Below are 18,133 nucleotides of genomic sequence, written 5' to 3'. Positions count from 1 at the left end.
TTTGACTGTATGTGTTGGTTGAATGATCTATGTACATATGTTTGTATATAATTTTTCGAGTAAATACAATGTAGTTGAAATTTTGCATCAGAAATTTTGTTGAAATACAGTCAAATACAGTCGTTGATTGATTGTATTTTTGGGCAGACTAGATGTATTTGACTGTATGTGTTGGGTGAATGATCTATGTACATATGTTTGTATACAATTTTTCAAGTAATACAGTGTATTTGAAATTTTGCATGTAAAATTTTGTTGAAATACATACAAATACAGTCGAATACATTCAACTATACCCAAAACAAAAAGACACATCAATATATAAACACACTAAAATACACAACTCCCGTCGTGTATTTAAATGCACTTAAATACATTATTTTGGATATACATGTATTCAAAGAAATTAAGGTTGTATGTATCCAGATACAGTCAAATACACATGACATCAAATAAGGTTGGATACAACTGAACAATGTATTCAAATACACTGAAATACAGTTAAATACAGCGAAAATGCCCTAAATGTAGCTCGAATTGTAAATAGCAAAATGGTAGCTACAGATAGAAAGCAGGCATTAAAAGGTAGTTATTTATGTAAGTTATCCTTTTTTTTTTTTTTTTGGTAGTGAATGGCTGGGCGGTTAGCGCTTGGCATTAATTTGGGTCGAATGGCCAACCCGAATTATTTGCTTAAAATTTCAATAGTATTAGAAAAGAAAAGAAGTGTTGATCTAAAACTAGAAGTCCTTAATCATAGCAACGAAGGAGCAAGACCAGGGCATATCAAACAAACTATACATTACACCAATAGTGAAATATTATAAATCACACATTGCATATATATTGCCCATTTTTTTTCCCTCATCTTAAATCATCTTTCAAGGTTATCAAGAAATCTCCAATATTTATGTACCCATCATCACACTAACACATACACTACTCCACTTCAACAAGCATGAATCTTCGACTATGTATGATTTTCAGTGTATTCTTACTGATGATTGTTGATTCTACATCATCATCTTCATCACATTATTACAATGATCACAAATATCACTACACCAATTTTGGTCATGATTTTTCAAGCATCTATGGACGACGAATATTGCAAGCAGAAGATAATAATTATCTGAGCTATGCAGCACTTTCTGCTGATAATATTCCGTGTAATGTACGAGGGGCTTCTTATTATGATTGCAATTCGAAACAGGAGATTAATCCCTATCGTCGTGGCTGTACTGAAATTACTCGATGTGCTAGGAGCAATTCTTGATGAACCATCTCATCTGTTATCCTATCTCTTTGATCAACATATCATTAAGGAATAGAGAGTTTCAGTTTGTTTTGAGTTTTAATTTTTAAGTAACTAGATCTTCCTTATTCTTTTTGTGCGACCAATTGATAGGTCTGAGGCATAATAATTGTTGTCATACCGTAGTCAGTAGACTCAGTACTTTGAGTGGAACGATAATTTTGTTTGCCTGCAATTGGAAGATGATGTAGATGTAATTAAATCTGTCAGACCATTTAAGAATTACTTTACGGTGTTTGGGTGAATTACCTATTTATGGGCCAAAGTAAACATCTCTAATTATTTCCTTCTCTTTGTAGCATATGGTAAATTTTTCTCATACTATCACTGCCAGAACATGGGCTTATGGCAACGGAATCTATGGTAACGATTGTACAACTGTTGCTATAAATAGTTTATGGCAACGGTCATAGCCGTTGCAATAGCTTCTGGGTACTATAAGTACACTTTGGCTACAAAACCGTAGCTATTGTGTAAGAACCGTTGCCATAGGTTTAGGTATTGTGACGGATTTCCGAACCGTTACAGTAGAGACGTTTATTCCAACAGTATTTTTGGGAAATTTTCTATTGGAACGGTTATATAATTCCCTCCTTAATTATTTTCCCCCCAAAATTTTGATACACCCGCCAATAATTTTATCCCCGTAGCTTTCACCTTTTTAATATTAAATTTAATTGGTTTAATTTTTATCCATTTCCCCCATCATCCATGCTTAGCAAACAAAACCCACTTTTTAATATCTCACTTCTTTACCTCTCTCAGTAGTGGAAGAGAGGTAAATTTTCTCTCATTACATACGTGAAGAACAACTGGACAGAATACAATTTTTTGTTGAACCCGGCTGATTTTCTCTCTACAAAAACACAATTTGTTGATCTTTGAGGTTCTATTTTCTATCTATATGCTTATAATTTTACATATTCTGGTCGAATTTTGCCTCTGTTCTTTTGGTGGGTGTTTGATAAAAATGGTGATTTGTAGTTATTGTGTTGGGTTTTTTTCGATTTACATTTCTCTGAATTTTTCCGTTTTTACATGAAATTATTGCTCTTTGGTTTTGGTTATTTTCTTGGTTAGAATGGAGATTTATGGTTGATTCTTAGTGGGGGTTCTCTTTGGATTTCATGGTCATGAATTGTTTGTCAAAATCTAATTTTATGGTCAAGGGTTCTTTGCATGTTTCCATTTTTACCTGAATCTTCCTTCTTATTTAAATTTTTGAGTTTTTGTTTGACTAAATGGAGCTTAATGCCTTATTTTAAGTGAGGTTTTTTGGTTGGAATCCAAGTATCAATTTTTCAGGTTCAATTTTATATCTAAATCCAAGTGTTTCATATTTGCAACAATTTTGCCTCTTATTGTTTTATTTTTTTTCTTTTTTTGTTAGTTTTGGGAGATTTCTTTTTATGAGATGTAGGTATATGTTTTTTTTTTTTTTTTGGTTTTCCAGTTCTAATTTTGTTTCAAGATTGTGGCTTGTTTGCTGAATTTTTCCTTTGATGCTAGGTAACTCAATCGTGGGGAGAATCCAGAATTTGGAGCTTCAATCAGTTGGGAGGTACTGAGTGTTGCTCTCGTATTGTACCCTTTACATTAGATGGTCATCAATCAGTTGTGGGTGTTTTCTTTTTGGAGTTTGGTAGAGTCGAGTATTTGCGAAATGGTCTTAGAATGCATATGATTTCTTTTGCTTATTGTTTGAGGTTTGCGGTTGTCTTATTTTCTTGTATAGACAGGCACATATAGGCACGTGCGTGTATGTATGTTTTTCTTAATGGCGTTTAGAGCTAAATTTTAATTCAGAGATTTTTGCAGATGCATAAGATGGTACGTTGTTAGTTAAGCTATCTCGATAGAGATGCTTCTCTTGCTGTTTCCATGTATGAATCACTAGAAACTTGTAAATGCTTTAAACATTGTGTTAGGATTAATGTTTTATCCATGGAATGATTCAAATTTTTAGTGTTGTTTCAATTGTGGAAAGCATTTATACTTGTTATTCCCACTTAATTTCCATCTGGATTCGGAATGAGCAGAAAATAGCAAAGATTACGCATCGGCGGTTCACGACGGTTCTTTTTCTCGCTTCTTAAGTTGTTAGTTTTATATTCTTAATGAGATTTACCTAGAAAAGATTACACCTTTCATAGAATTGTTTGATTGATTTTTGGCCAAACTTTCCGTAGAGTTTGTTTGAGTTCATCGATTGAGGTCGCCTGGGTTTGTTTCCAGTAAACTTGACATTTAGCTCGGTTGATTGCGTCTACTTCTCTCCATGTACTCTCTCTCTCTCTCTCTCTCTCTCTCTCTCTCTCTCTCTCATTTGTTTTCTGGATTTATTTTGTATACTCTTTGTTTTGCTATTTTGGAATTCTCAATAGTCGATTCTTGACTGTAGCGCCTTCCTCATCAATATTTCTTCTAATAGCTTCTCCTTTGATTAGGATTTGATTTTTGGAGTATGTTTTTTTGGGTTTGTTCCATTGTAATTTTTGAATTATAATTTTCACTGTTGTTTGCTATTTTTATGAAAATATATCCCTGGACATGGATTTTGACTTTGACAGCCTAAGATAAGTTCGTAAAAGAAAAATACTGAACATTATTGATTAAAGGAAAAAGGGTCAAAAATACCTCTCTACTTTGGAAAAAGGGCTAAAAATATCCTCCGTTACGAATTTGGGTAAAAAATACCCCTCCCGTTATTAAACGTTTCAAACATACCCCTCTGTTAATGGAAAGAGCACTTGCCCCTAGACCTATGAGACCAGTGAGCCTTGGACCTACAAGTCATTTATGTTTTAAAAGCATTGAATTTGGGAGTTAAATATTGAAATCAGACCACACAGAGAGACATGGAGGGAGGATTTTAGACAATATACTTATTATAGTTGTTGGTAGGACTAGGAATACCTGGAGTTGGCATTAGTGGGGGTCGTCTTATTCTGGATACTGGTTCCAGGATGTCAATAACAACGGCATCTGATTTTAGGAAGGTCTTGGCAACTGCTGCTGCATGTTCTAGGCAACATCTAACAACCTATTTCACACATTAGTCAGCACGGACGGAGCTAGAGAAAAAGCTACGAGTTCAGTATAACCAGTAGCTTTGGTCAGAATCATGTAATTCTGTTAAGAACTTAGTAGGTATAGTTAGTTTATGAACCCAATAAGCTGTAGTTTATAGAGTTAAGAACCCATAAACTCAAAATTCTGGCTCCGTCTCCGTTAGTCAGTAAGATTTTAAAGAAATCTACAGTGCACTAAGAGTATCAAGCTTGTTTACCATCGATTACAACTGATAAATAGAGGAGTCCTGGATTGTGCTGGTGAACGCAGTTGTGTTTAATATTATCAGTTACGATGTTTGTGTTATAGCCCGTATTTTGTACGTCCGGATAATTCAAGACAATCGCAAGAAGTTAAGGACAAGGCTATATTTTGATTTTGTTTAACACACAAGTTGTTTATGAAAATTTTTTATGTGGAAATATTAAGAGAGGCTAGGGGTAAATAGGAAAATTCGCAAGATGGCTCATAGAAATATTGAGGAAGGCTAAGGGAAAATTCGGAATTTGGAAAATAATTTTTCATGAATTGCAAGACAAAAAAAAAATGGGCTTGGAAATAAAGGGGCCTTGTGGCCGTCCAAGTGATTGGGCCAAAGCCCACTTGGGAGCTATTATTAATAGACAAAAGATGACTAAATGGTCATATTTATCATTTCATCCATAGAATTTTCAAGAAACTTGGAGAAGGAGAAGAAAGACACAAGGCCATTCGGCCATAAGGGAGAAGAATTGAGCCCTCAATTTTGATCACCAAAAAATAATTTCTTCTAGCTTTTCTACCAATTGGAAGGTCCTCTACAACATGAGATAGTTGTTGGAATCAACAAACCATTCGTTTTGTCGTTTGCAAACCCAAGCTAAGTTGTGAAGTAAGAAGAAAAGGTAAGGTTTAATCCTCTTTTTCATATGTTGTGAATGTTTTGTACATGTTGTAGTGTGTAGAAATGGATGGAATTTATGAAACCATGCATGTTGATGTTGGCCGAATAGGGGCTGTTTTGGTAGGATGTGATGAATTGATTTTATTTAATGTTTTGGTTGTTATTGTTGTGAATTCTATGATGCCAAAGGAAGATTTAATGACTCAAGTTGGAGTTATGGTTGGTTATGGGCTGTTTTAGAAGTTAATGTGATATTAAGTTAGTTTCTTGTATTTATGAGAATGATGTTGCTAACGTGTGGATTGTTGGTGTAGTTAATGAATTTGGAAGAAAGAAATGTGTTGTTGTTGTTCTTATTGAAATTGGGAGGTTTCGGGTGGTGTGGCATATTGGTTGGGTTGTTTGAATATTGTGCGGATTATTTGAAATGTTCTTGAATCTCGTTTGAATGATTACGGATTAGTACTTGAATATGTGAGCGTTGATGTTGGTTTGAATGTATGTAGTTGAATGGAATGAAATCGGAATGTTGCTGAATTATGTAGAAAGGAGCTACTAATGTGAGAATGTGTTTTGACTTAATCGTTAGAGATGGAATCATGATTGTTGGTATTATTGTTGATAATTTGGCCAGGTTGAATTCTCGGGTTTGTTGTTGTTAAATTGGCCGAGTTAGATTATCGGGGATGTTATATTTACAGGGGAAATGCTGCCGAAATTTCGATAGAATATAAATGAATTCATTTGAAAGAACAAGACGAGTATATGTCGATGAATCTAATGATTATGTCAATTCTCTTGAATGTAGACTAGCAAGTTTGGACGAACAAGCGTAGCTAATAGGACGTGGAACAGGTATGTAAGGCTTACCCTTTCTTTCTTTTGGCATGTCCTAGAGCTCAGTAAGGTATGACATGACACGCACTTTGGGGTAACTACTATTTGATTCCGAGCTTGGTTATGATGTTTGTTCTCTTTTGTCATGAGCATGTTTCATATGGTTGAGTCTATTGTATGGCTAATAAATGAATAAGCTACTTCATATGGTTTGGATATGTATCCATGATTCCGAAGCTCCGTTTGATATGTTTCCGAGTTTGTCTATGATTCTTATTCACTTTTGATATGAGTACGCTCGATATAGTTGAGCTTATTATATGATTGAATAACGAGACGAGCATAAAGAATTCTGTTTCTAAATGAGTAATGTAAGTTTTAATGTCCCTAACTTTCGTAAAAGATCTTAGATTTGCTTTGAAACGTTCGTAAAAGTTCTGTGGTAAAAAATGTCTGTAACTTTCTCATACTAACTCGGATTGACCCGAAACATGTTTATGATCCTTCAAATGTCGGTAAGTGTACGTATCTATCGAGTCTTGATTTATGTGCATATGGTTTCGCATTACTCTGTTCGTGCAAGTCTCAGTATGTCCTCCACTGCGTCCCGGGCCAGGGTATGTTCTCGTGCGCACTTCTCTGCATTGTTCACCGCGTCCCTCTCACTTGCGGGTCGGGGCATGTTATATATGATATGATGACATTATGATATGATGACGGGGTGGTGACCAGGATGGCATATGATGACTTTATTCACCGCGTCCCGCAATAGAGGGCCGGGGCACGTTACATGCATACATGATACATGACATGGACATATATGATTCTACTTACCGCGTCCCTCAATAGAGGGCCGGGGCACGTTACATGCATATGTGATACATGATATTGGCTTACATGACTTCATTCACCGCGTCCCTCAATGGAGGGTCGGGGCACGTTTTATGCAAATATGATATATAATGATGACATAACATGATTTCATTTACCGCGTCCCTCAATGGAGGGTCGGGGCACGTTATATATGATATATGGTAATGACATGCATGAATTTCTCACCGCGTCCCTCACTGGAGGGTCGGGGCACGTTATATGATATATGACACATGATGATGGCATACATGATTTTCATTTACGATTTATGATGACATACATGATTTTCAATTCAAAAAGGCGAGTGCTTTGATGTTTAAAAAGTTCATACTTGATTCTGGTAAATCTCTGTTTCAGTTATGATTCTCCTTTACTGTGATTTTTGCCTTACATGCTCAGTACATTTTCCGTACTGATCCCCTTTCTTCGGGGGCTGCGTTTCATGCCACGCAGGTACACCTAGATGAGTGGAAGATATTATAGAAGATGTTCCAGTGAAGTTGGCACGCTCCACTTGTCCCTGGAGTGCTGCCGAGTCAGAGTATACGTGTTATGATGTCTGATTAATGTTAGAAACTTTGCAGACAGAGCCGTGGGTATTGGTTGTCAGTTCTGTAAGCGGCTCCATCAGCCGATGTGTCATTTGTGTTATGATATAAGTTCTATATGAGCACAGAATTTGTTTAACTTGAAAGCCACGAAAACGAATATTTCTGAAAGTTGTGCTATGCGTTTCATCTTTATTTGATTTAAAAGTCCAAAAGATTATGTATGTAATAAGAGTCAGCAGGTTCACTCGGCTCCGAGTATGGGGTCGGGTGCCCATCACACCCTAACAGGATTAGGGTGTGACAGTTTGATTCCTTAAGGTTTATGTAACTGAAATGGTCTTCATCGGAAAAGACTCAAACTGCAGGTACGCTTACAGATAGAGTTCAATACCGGTTCCTATTTTTAGGATTTCTTCAGCTACCATACTATGAGATATAGTTTTCTAGGAAGGCGGAAGTGGAGGACTCTTCCCCTTCACATCAGACAAAAGTTGACTATCTTACCTTTGTAGGATCCAAAATTTTGGCAGCTATTAGATCTTCATATCTGTCTCTTGCAGCATTATATCCATATTTCATGTTATCAACTGACAAAATTTGCACTGGAAAATTCAAGTTAACTGCCAAATAATTTATTTCTATTTTGAGTCTATTAACTTTATTGGTTGAAGCAAACTGTACAAAAATGACACAAGATTCAAAGCTACCTTCTCTACAACTATATTTCCATTTACACCAGCATTCTTTGCTATCTGTTTTGCAGGATAGGATAGTGCTCTTTTGAAAATATCAGCTCCTATCTGCGAATAATTCGAGGAAAGTGTCAGTCTAGGGATCACGTTAGTAAAACCAGCAGCAGTTGGAGAAGACATAAATATCTAATCCTCCTGATGAAAAGCAAGCAGTTCAAGAAACTGAGAAGTCAGATAGTTTAATGAAATTAAATTGCTTTCAGAAAATGTAACTGAATAAGAACCATCTAAATTAAATTGCTCTCTGTGTGGTCTGATTTCAATATTTAACTCCCAAATTCAATGCTTTTAAAACATAAATGACTTGTAGGTCCAAGGCTCACTGGTTTCACAGGTCTAGGGGCAAGTGCTCTTTCCATTAACAGAGGGGTATGTTTGAAAAGTTTAATAACGGAAGGGGTATTTTTGACCCAAATTCGAAACACAGGATATTTTTACCCCTTTTTTAAAGTAGAGGAGTATTTTTGACCTTTTCCCTTGATAAAGTCTCAGTTTCTTTTAACATAAAATATTGCTCGTAGAACCCACAGTATCTGTTTCAATTTTTTGTACATAGTCCTCACACGACTTTAGGGGTGTTGTTGCTTTTGTCAGCTGATATAGTGTGTGTGTGTGTGTGTGTGTGTGTGTGTGTGTGTGTATTCCAATGTTGTTTTAGGAACTTCATTGTACTGATGTGCAGTTCCATCTAAGTGATGGTTATTAATGAAGCTCCTCTATTGCTTATTGATTTGAAAGAATACTAATACTTTAGAACCATTGGAAGTTTAATTTATTGTAACTGTCTTCTCGCTTAGCCTTGGGGTTTGTTACTTGGTTCTGAGATTCTTATAGTGTATGTTAATTAAAAAATAGAAATATAATTATAGTAATCCACATTTACTTATTAGCAAAAGTATGCAAGTGTATGGTGAAAAAAATAAAGAATTTTTTTTTTTTGGCAATTAAAAGAGAACTTTATTAAATCACCAAAGTGAGAATTACATACCAGGGGAGAGCTTAGCCACCTCAATCCCTTCTCAGTTACTTCCTCTACACCTAGAAACAACAACACCTAGGAAAAAGCCATAACACAAATACATGTTTAGGTTCAGCTACATTCTGGCAGATCAACTTCCTTTTGGGGACATTGGGTACAACACCTCTCAAGATCTTGTAAGCACTACTTATGTGAAAGACCCCTCTTTGTATGAAACTGTTATTCTGATTTAGTACCTGCTAGTGTTTCCTCATATTAATAATCTTCCTAATCATCCAAGAGGCTTGTTTTGGCATCTCCATTGTGAATTTTTTTTTAACAAGCTATTTATGTCGAATGGATTGAAACTAATAGTTCAAAATTTCAGCCTGCAAAGTATGATGGTAACTGTCTGTTTTGGGTCCTCCGTGTATGCTCTTTTAGTCAAGGATTTCTTATCTTTTGCTACAAATTAAAATAACGTCTCTTTTTCCTTTTGAGATGCAATTCTATTGAATGAGTAAGAGTTTTGTGGTTAGTAGTTGAAGGTCCGTAACAATTATCTTAACATGTTGCTCTTCTTCTATTTCTTGGCTATCAGGACTTCTAAATTTTGTGTTTTTCTTATCTTATATAGGATTTTAAAGGACAATGGAGATAAAAGTTGGATGAATTGCCTAAGATGGACGGAGGAGTATAGTCGTGGAGTGAACAATTTTCTTGATAGGCATTTGAACGAGCTTCTCAAGGAGATTAAATATTATGCCCTTGCAAAAAATGTGTTAATCGCTACTGGCATTATAGAAATGTCGTGGAAGAACACTTGGTTGTTGAGGGGTTTGTTGATAATTACACCAAATGGGTTTTCCATGGAGAAGGGTTTTACTCGAGAAATGCACCTGATTCAATCAATGATGATGAAGATTCTAATTTGCGTGAAGACATTGATGGACTGCTTCATGATACATTTAGAAATGTGGAGGGTGAGTCGGCACATGAAGAAGTAGGGAGAGAGGGACTATTTGAAGATGCAAAGAAATTTTTTAAATTATTAGAGGAAGAGAAACAAGAGTTATATCCGGGGTGTGAAACTTTCACTAAATTGAGTTTCACCATTCGGTTGTACTTACTTAAAACCTTGCATGGGTTGAGTAATGTAGCATTTTCAGACATTTTAGCATTGCTGAAGGAGGCATTTCCCTTTGCCCAGCTACCAGAGTCCTTCAACAAGGCTAGAAACATGATAAACGATTTGGGTCTTCATTATGAAAAAAATACATGCATGCCCTAATGATTGCATGCTATTTTGGAAAGACAATGAGAAAGAAGAAAATTGCTCAGTTTGTCGGTCTTCTAGATGGAAGAGTGTTGGTAATGCCTTGACTAATGCCAAACCTAAAATCCCTGCAAAGGTTTTAAGGTACTTTCCCTTAAAGCCTAGGCTTCAAAGGATGTTTATGTGTCCTGAAACATCTGTTGCAATGAGGTGGCATGCTAATGAACGACCCAATGACGGGAATATAAGACATCCTGCTGATGGAGAAGCTTGGAATGATTTTGATTCTTTGCACCCAGACTTTTCTAGAGATCCTCGTAATGTCAGGTTGGGTCTTTCAAGTGATGGTTTCAACCCATTTCGAACCATGAGTATTTCCCTACTCTTGAATCTGATTTGTAGGCTGAAATGGAAAGAATAGAAACTCAAGAAAGCGAAGATGGAAGTCAATCAGTTGATGCATTTGCCGCAGTTATGGGACCTGATCATCCGGGCCACATAAGATTATATGGGTGTGGGGTTACCAAAACTGTCTTGAAAGGGAAAGCGGGAGATTCTGGACCCTCTTTAAATGGTACTGATGAACTGATGAAGAAAAAAATAGAGGAGATGGAAGCGAGGATGCAAAAAATGCAAGAAAAATTCGATGCACAAACGGAGGTGATGGAACAAGGTATTACAATGAACGTCATCGCACAACTTCAGCGTCTAAACCCAGACTTAGTACTTGATCCTAGCATGCTAAGATGCAATTTTCGTTCGCGAGGAGAAGCTGCTAGTAGTAACAACCAAGGTCAGTAATTCTTCTTCTTCTTCCTCTGTTCTCTCTGTTCAAGACATTTCTTTTCTTCTTGTTCTCAGTCTCAAGCAACTGAGTAATCTTGATTCGTACATGTGATCCATTTGATAATTTTCTTAATCTCTCTGTTGATTTTTTTTTCTTGCCTAAGCATTGATGAAATCTTATGCCGGCTGGTTGTTTGTAAGGAATGAACGAAATATGTAATGCTGGTGTTTGCTTGCTAGTTCTTGATCTATCTGGATTGGTTGGAAAGAACAGTTGTGGACACCCTATTTTGTCCCTCCTTTATTTAATTTTATTCACTCGGGCGTCTAAATTTATTGACAAGCTAAATACTTTATTTTCACTACTATTATTTTCGCTACTTTATTTTCAACATTACGAGCATTATTTTATCACAAATTTTAAATGTTCGTCATCGTTTCATTTTCGGATTTGGAATCGTTAAATTAATTACAAGACAACACTTTGTAAAATCTTTATTTTTCTACATATTAATTATTAATTGTCTTTCCATAGTATATGTTGTACTAGTTGTTAAATTAAAAGCCCACACTTTAACTAATTCAGCCAACAACAGACTAGCCCAACAACGGACCAGCCCACTCCATTATCCTCTACCCGATCCAGCCCATTATCTTTTATACCCGACCGGCCCACCCTTTTACACAAAATCATCATCTGCCCTAATTTTTTTCTCCATTCACCCGCACCCCTTTCACCCCAACATCTCTCTCTCTCTTCTTCAACTCACTGCCGCTCCCCTTCCCTTTCCTCTCTCCTCACGCTCATCTGCCACTTCCATCTTCCTTTGTCTCCCACGCACCTGCTCGCCTCCACTTTCCTCTGTTCCCCACGCTCACTGCCACCCCCATTCCCTCCTGTCCCCGGCTCCTTCGTTTCTCTCTCATACGCTCCTCTCTCTCCTCACTCTATAAAGGGAGGGATTTTCAGTATTTTGAAGGGGGGATTTTCAGTATTTTGAGGGATTTTTCAGATTTTTGAGAAAATGGATTCAGTATTTGAGGGACGGATTTAGAATACACGAGTATTTTTGTTACAAAATCTTTTCTTTTTTTTTAATCTGGTCTTAAACCTTTCAAATCGTAAAAACACTTTTTGTTGAAATCTGAGATTTGTGACGAAAGGTTAAAGTCTCACAACTCGATTAACTTTCCTCGCTGTTCGACAAAGAACTTTAACTACGACAGAACCATTTTTATTTTCGAGTCGAGTTTTGAATCGGTTCATAACGAGAGTAGATTCGAGACCTCGACGCCCCAATTCACTGCACCACAAACAGGTGAAATCCGACTCTATTTCGACTTATTGTTCCGTTAGAATTCCGTTAGTATAGAGAATCATGTTATGATGCCTTGTTGTTACCATTTTCCTCAAATTTATGCTTACTGTTGCTGTTAGATTGGTTTAGATATCAGCATATGTTATGATTTTTATTGTTGTGATCTTGTTCTAGCACGTGTTTGCATATTTTTGATGTTTTAGATTAAATTCTAAGTATGGAGTCATATGTTTGTCATTCTTGTTTCGTCTAATTAGTTTAGCATGTATCTATAAATTTGTTTGGTTTCAGTTGGTCAGTAGGTATTCAAGCGCACTGTTTATGCTTAGGACTAATCAATTGGGTCTGTCTAAGTCTAACTGTTAGTATGAATGTCGTGTTTAAAAGTATAAAGCAGAACACCATGTCTTCCTTCAAATGCTACTATCACTAGCTGAAATTACTCTTTCCAGGTTCAAAGTGTGGTCTCACAGTTAGGTGTTATATATACAGATTGGGGTTTAGTCGAATATATAGGGATATGATTTAAGAAATGTTGTGTTTGAAGGCTACAGTTGTTTAATGTCATCACTAGTTCAATCTTGCCATCTGTGGTTTTTTTTAAAAAACTTATGGATATCTGATTAATTCAAAATATTGCACTAGTTCATCATTGAATGATTCCTGAATAGTTTAAGTCCAAAATAAAATGACAAAATAGAGAGTTAAAACTGGTTATATGGAATCCTCATATGTAAACTAAACTTGAAGTAGCATTGAAAAGCTTTAACATGACTATTTTGAACCTGTTTCTATTTAATTGGGCCTAGAACCTGTTTTGAACTGCTTTGCATAAAGTTAGCATGCTTTAGCCTCTCAATGAACACCTTTTTATCTCCCTGTTTATACCTCGTTCCACATAACTGCCAGATGGATCTAACATGAATAGGGAAATATGTAGAAAGATCATCAGTTCCTTTATTTATGAACCGTCCCATAAAATGTGGTAGTGAAAACAAAGAGTCAAATCTGTAATGCATCTCGTGTTTCTGCCCATCCAGTTTTGCGTCCTTACATTGCAAGTATATTGTTGTTTGATTATGTTCGTTTAAGGAATATTGAAATTGCTACTGTGTTGATTAAGTTACATATCAGTCAGCTCCTATCTATATTTATAGGAGATCTTTTAGTAATTAATTTATTCTTAGCAGATTGTATGTTAATTCTTTGTTCTTGAATCGCCAAATATGCACCTCTATGAAGCCTTATCTATTCGTTAGCATCAACATACAATAGAAAATTGGTTGGACAACATTCGAATATGTATCCGAGCTTAATTGAGCTTACTGGATCAGGCTTATCTTTTTTTACTTTGACACCGTGACTCGTAATGAAGCTAGTTATACAGTTGCATCATATATGTTAAGTTTTATGGGTTACATACTAATCTTTTCTTTTGTTCTCATGCATGACCATCGCATACGAGTTGCTTGGACTCGTCTTCTTCCGCACTTCGGTGTTGGGCTAAGAGCCCAACGAAATCTCCTTGAGTCATTCCCATCAGCCCACCTGCGGTAATACATAACAAAGGTATACTGGGCCGAAGCCCAACAGTAGCGGATTGCAGCAGTTCAGAAATGGGCTAAGCCCATTTAGTTATTTGCTCTTTTATTTATCGTGTGTGTTTGATTTGTATTATAAGATTAACATTTTGTCTTATTTTTGTTTTCTTGACTTAGACAGATCTTGGCGGGGTTTGTAGGATTTCTAATTTTTTGAAGATTAAGTGATCGTTTAAAATACTTAGAATGGAATTAATGTTGGTATCTATAAAATTTTGGGCTAAACAAGATGATCTCCAAAAGGGAAGCGGAAGGCTAAACAGTAACTGTGCTTTTTCAAATAAATCACGTTGATTTCGAAATACTCTAAACCAAATAAATCATGTTGATTTCGAAATACTCTAAAGTAATGTGGACTTGTACCATTTTTAGGCATCAAAATCCTTTCAGACCTCTAATGATTTTGTCATATTTAATACTAAAACGTTAAAGTCATATTCATATGTATCTTCTAATGATCCTTCACTTTATTAGTTGGTACAATTTATTTTTCACAAATATTCATAAAACGTCACACACTTTCTTCAATTTACCTATACCTGAACTCTTTTATACAAATTAGTATTTTCCACCAGTCCTATTTTAAGTAGTATTCCTACCCGTCTATCTACAACCTTAGCAATATTTACAAAGTTATTTTCTTTTCTATAATATTACATTTACACTTAGCCTAATTAATTATAAGTCCGGTCGGTTAACCATTGTTAATGGGTCTTAAAGGATGCCTAATACCTTCCCTTTAGACTAATTGAACCCTTACCTAGAATCTTTTGGTTTCGTAGACTTTACAATAATATCAACTTTAGATAATAACTTTAATAAGCTTCAGGTGTCCTAATTCACCATAAATAATTAGGTGGCGACTCCTCAACTTTAATTAACTCCTTAACATAAACAAAATAGGAATCACCAATATGTTGTACTCTACTTTAACCCGGTTAAAATGGGGTATGACAACAGTGAGCTGGAAAAAAATTCTCTTGTTATTGGTTGTGAGCTAAAAATTACATATGGAACTGATTTGTCAAAATTCAGTAGTTGTTTTCAGTGAGCTGCTTTGAGAACTGCAACTATTTGCTTCTTCAGTCACCTTTAGTTTCCATCCCAACTCCCCTTCCTTCTATCACTTTTATTTCTGAATTTTCCACTTTGCACCTGTCCTAGGTGATATATCACCCTCGCTAACAGTATTAAAGAAGTTCTGCGCAGTCGACTCCTCATCCATATCAATTCTACTTCTTTCCTCTCATGTTATTGCTACTTGCAAATGTCCTTGAGAATTTTTTACTGCAACTTAGTTTTTTGCATATTAGATGAAGAATGTTGTTTACCAGTTTTTTACGAAATGGTTTTTTACCTGAGCATTTACCAGTTGATTCTGCTTATTTCCAGCAGACTTAGGATCAGTTTTGCTAGGGGGTCAGTTTTGCTAGGCTTGTGTACACTAGCACTTGAGGTCAAATGTTCATAACTTTCATGTGATTTTTCCCCACTTTGAACTATTCGATCCGATATCTGCTAGTGCACTGTACTGCTATTTGTGAGCTGCAGATTTTTATGCTCTAAACGGGTGCTGCTTATGAGTATTATCCCTTGGAGTCACATTATTTTCCAGTGTCTTGTTTGCTGCTTGCATTAGTTTTACCTCAGCACCCCTCAAATGAGATGGAGTAACTGCAGCACTCATAGTAGCATAGACTTGCTACTATGTGTGAACATCAGTACCCAAGACTTGCCCTATAGTACCGGTTTCACCAGCAATATGTTTAGTACTGCCCTTATTCTCCGCAATTGATTGCAGCTTCTTTTGTGAACTTTGTACCTGCTTGCGAACAGCAGTATTTACTTGGACTGTTTGATCCTCAGTCTGCACCATTGCATTATGCAGCACTTTAGCACCATCCTCCAAATTCCTTTCTCTCTTATTTGTCTGTACTGCATCATGTGCAGTTTGGATCAAGTTAGAAGCTTCAGTAGCTGCATACAAGTTAACATCTTCAGCAGCTACATATTCACCTGCAGCCACCTTGTTTACCATGATTCCCTACATGTTACCCCTTGATTCTTTCTCAACAGCATCCAAGGCATGCACTTTAGTGCTAGTCTCACCAGCAAATTGCACCTGCTTCTGATTGTCTCCATTAGGAACTTCCTCAAACATGCCATTAACTTATTGTGAAGATGTTAATAAATCCACAGATTGGTCTTGCTTACTATCATGCCCTGTTGCAATCTCTCCTTCTTCCACCTATTCTTCAATCTGGTCACTCCACAGTTTTCTATCACCAGTAATGCTATCATTGGCATAAGTAGTTGAAGGAGCATCTAGGCAAGCCTGATTTAGAGTAACTTTCTCCACTAGTGTAAAAATAGCTTTAGTAAGAACTAGTGTCTCTGAACAATAATTATTCAAAGAAACATTATCCTTCACCACTGCTACAGTCACCAGTTGTTTACTTTCAATGCCAACTTTTGCTGCAGTAACTGGAACAATAGGAATTTGAACAACTGGTGTAGTAATCATCTGAAGAGATGAATCCCCATTACCAACCACCTGAAACTCCTCTGATCTTCACTATCATTACTATTTTCTATATCCTCCTCTAGAGCAGCAAACTAGCTTGTTAACAGTTTGACTACTCTTAGGATCAACTGAAATAACTCCTTCCCATTATTCTTATCAGTTGGTTGTCCTTATGGTAAAGCCAACTGTTGCTGCCCAGTACCATTACTTTGTCTCTAATATTTCTTTTGGTTAGTGTGCCACTTATACACATTCTTAACATTGCCCACAACTTTCCCTCTCTGTAGCACCATAGAGTAGCATGATTCTTCACATTGCCCCTAACTTTCCCACAATTCCAGCATGTGAAAAGCGGGCTAGGTGAGCAGATTGTGTGGCCAAATGCAGTGGTGACTCTTTCTTAGTGGCGTAAACTTTGTCACCTTTTTCATTGATGTAAAACTAGAGACACATCTTTGTTAACTTTTCACTTGAGCTACTTTGTTGGTCTATGGAGCTAAAGATGATAATTTTTCACCTTATAAAGAATTATAGTTCCTTAATTTGTTCTTTACGGTATTGGAGAAAGGAGTAACTTAGACAAATAGTTTTATTTTAGAGTATACTATGTTTTTTTATTTTCAATCACATCTCTTCTCGTGATGACCTGCTGCATTGGGGCAAAAGTTGAGCTGAGTTGGTCTTCTGTTCTCAAACTTAAGTCTTGGACTACTAAAGGCAATTTTTTGGTGTTCTTGTTGTTGTTAGCGTTGCTTCTTGATCTTTCTCTTCTTTAATTGTATATTCGTTTTGGGGTGGATTTTGAAAAGACGCAAAGTGATACTCACCTATCTAAATATCATGAGAGATTCATCTTGTTTCTACTTTCTCAGAAGAGAAATTGTGTCACATTTTTTGGGGATTCTTCTTTAACATGCTTTCCATTGTTGAAAGTTGATGTGTACAGATTTGAATGTTTCTCAAAAAGAAATAGGAGTTTTAATAAGTTATTATCTGTGTATTGAGTGTGCGCGCTTGAAGGGTAACGACATTATTTATCCTCTTTTGTAGCTGTTGAAAATGAAGAAATGGAAGGTGATGATCGGAGTGAAGACTTCTGAGTCGCTACTGAAACTTTAGATCTTTTGGGAATGATCTTTTGCTAGATGTTTTAGGAATGATCTTTTGCTATCAAACAATTTAAAACTTACGCAAACTCTCTTGAAATGCATGTAAACTTAATTATGCATATTTGGGTTTTAACATTTTGCTTTTATGGATATTACTAGCTTGCAGCCCATTTGGATTATGAAAAGTTTCATTTTGTGATTATATAAAGTGCATTGTATATTATAATTGATTTACAACTAGGGTTGTAATTTTAATTTTTACCGTTGCAATAGTCTA

At 36.1% G+C, this 18,133-nt stretch overlaps 1 protein-coding gene across 1 annotated transcript; it reads right to left on the bottom strand.

The window, feature by feature from the left end:
* Nucleotides 1-1,380: 1,380 nt before the first annotated feature.
* On the bottom strand, nucleotides 1,381-16,261 carry LOC132619457 (chaperonin 60 subunit beta 1, chloroplastic-like). The gene is made up of 7 exons (XM_060334361.1): nucleotides 15,970-16,261; nucleotides 15,792-15,897; nucleotides 15,008-15,046; nucleotides 8,238-8,359; nucleotides 8,036-8,127; nucleotides 4,232-4,358; nucleotides 1,381-1,484 (listed from the first exon to the last, which is right to left on the bottom strand). Exons 1-7 carry the CDS (start codon nucleotides 16,259-16,261, stop codon nucleotides 1,381-1,383), a joined length of 882 nt encoding a protein of 293 aa, XP_060190344.1.
* Nucleotides 16,262-18,133: the final 1,872 nt, after the last annotated feature.

The sequence above is a fragment of the Lycium barbarum genome, chromosome 11, assembly GCF_019175385.1.
Source record: "Lycium barbarum isolate Lr01 chromosome 11, ASM1917538v2, whole genome shotgun sequence".
Taxonomy (NCBI): domain Eukaryota; kingdom Viridiplantae; phylum Streptophyta; class Magnoliopsida; order Solanales; family Solanaceae; genus Lycium; species Lycium barbarum.
Note: the sequence above shows the minus strand (reverse complement) of the source record. Positions and strands in the feature narration are given on the sequence as shown.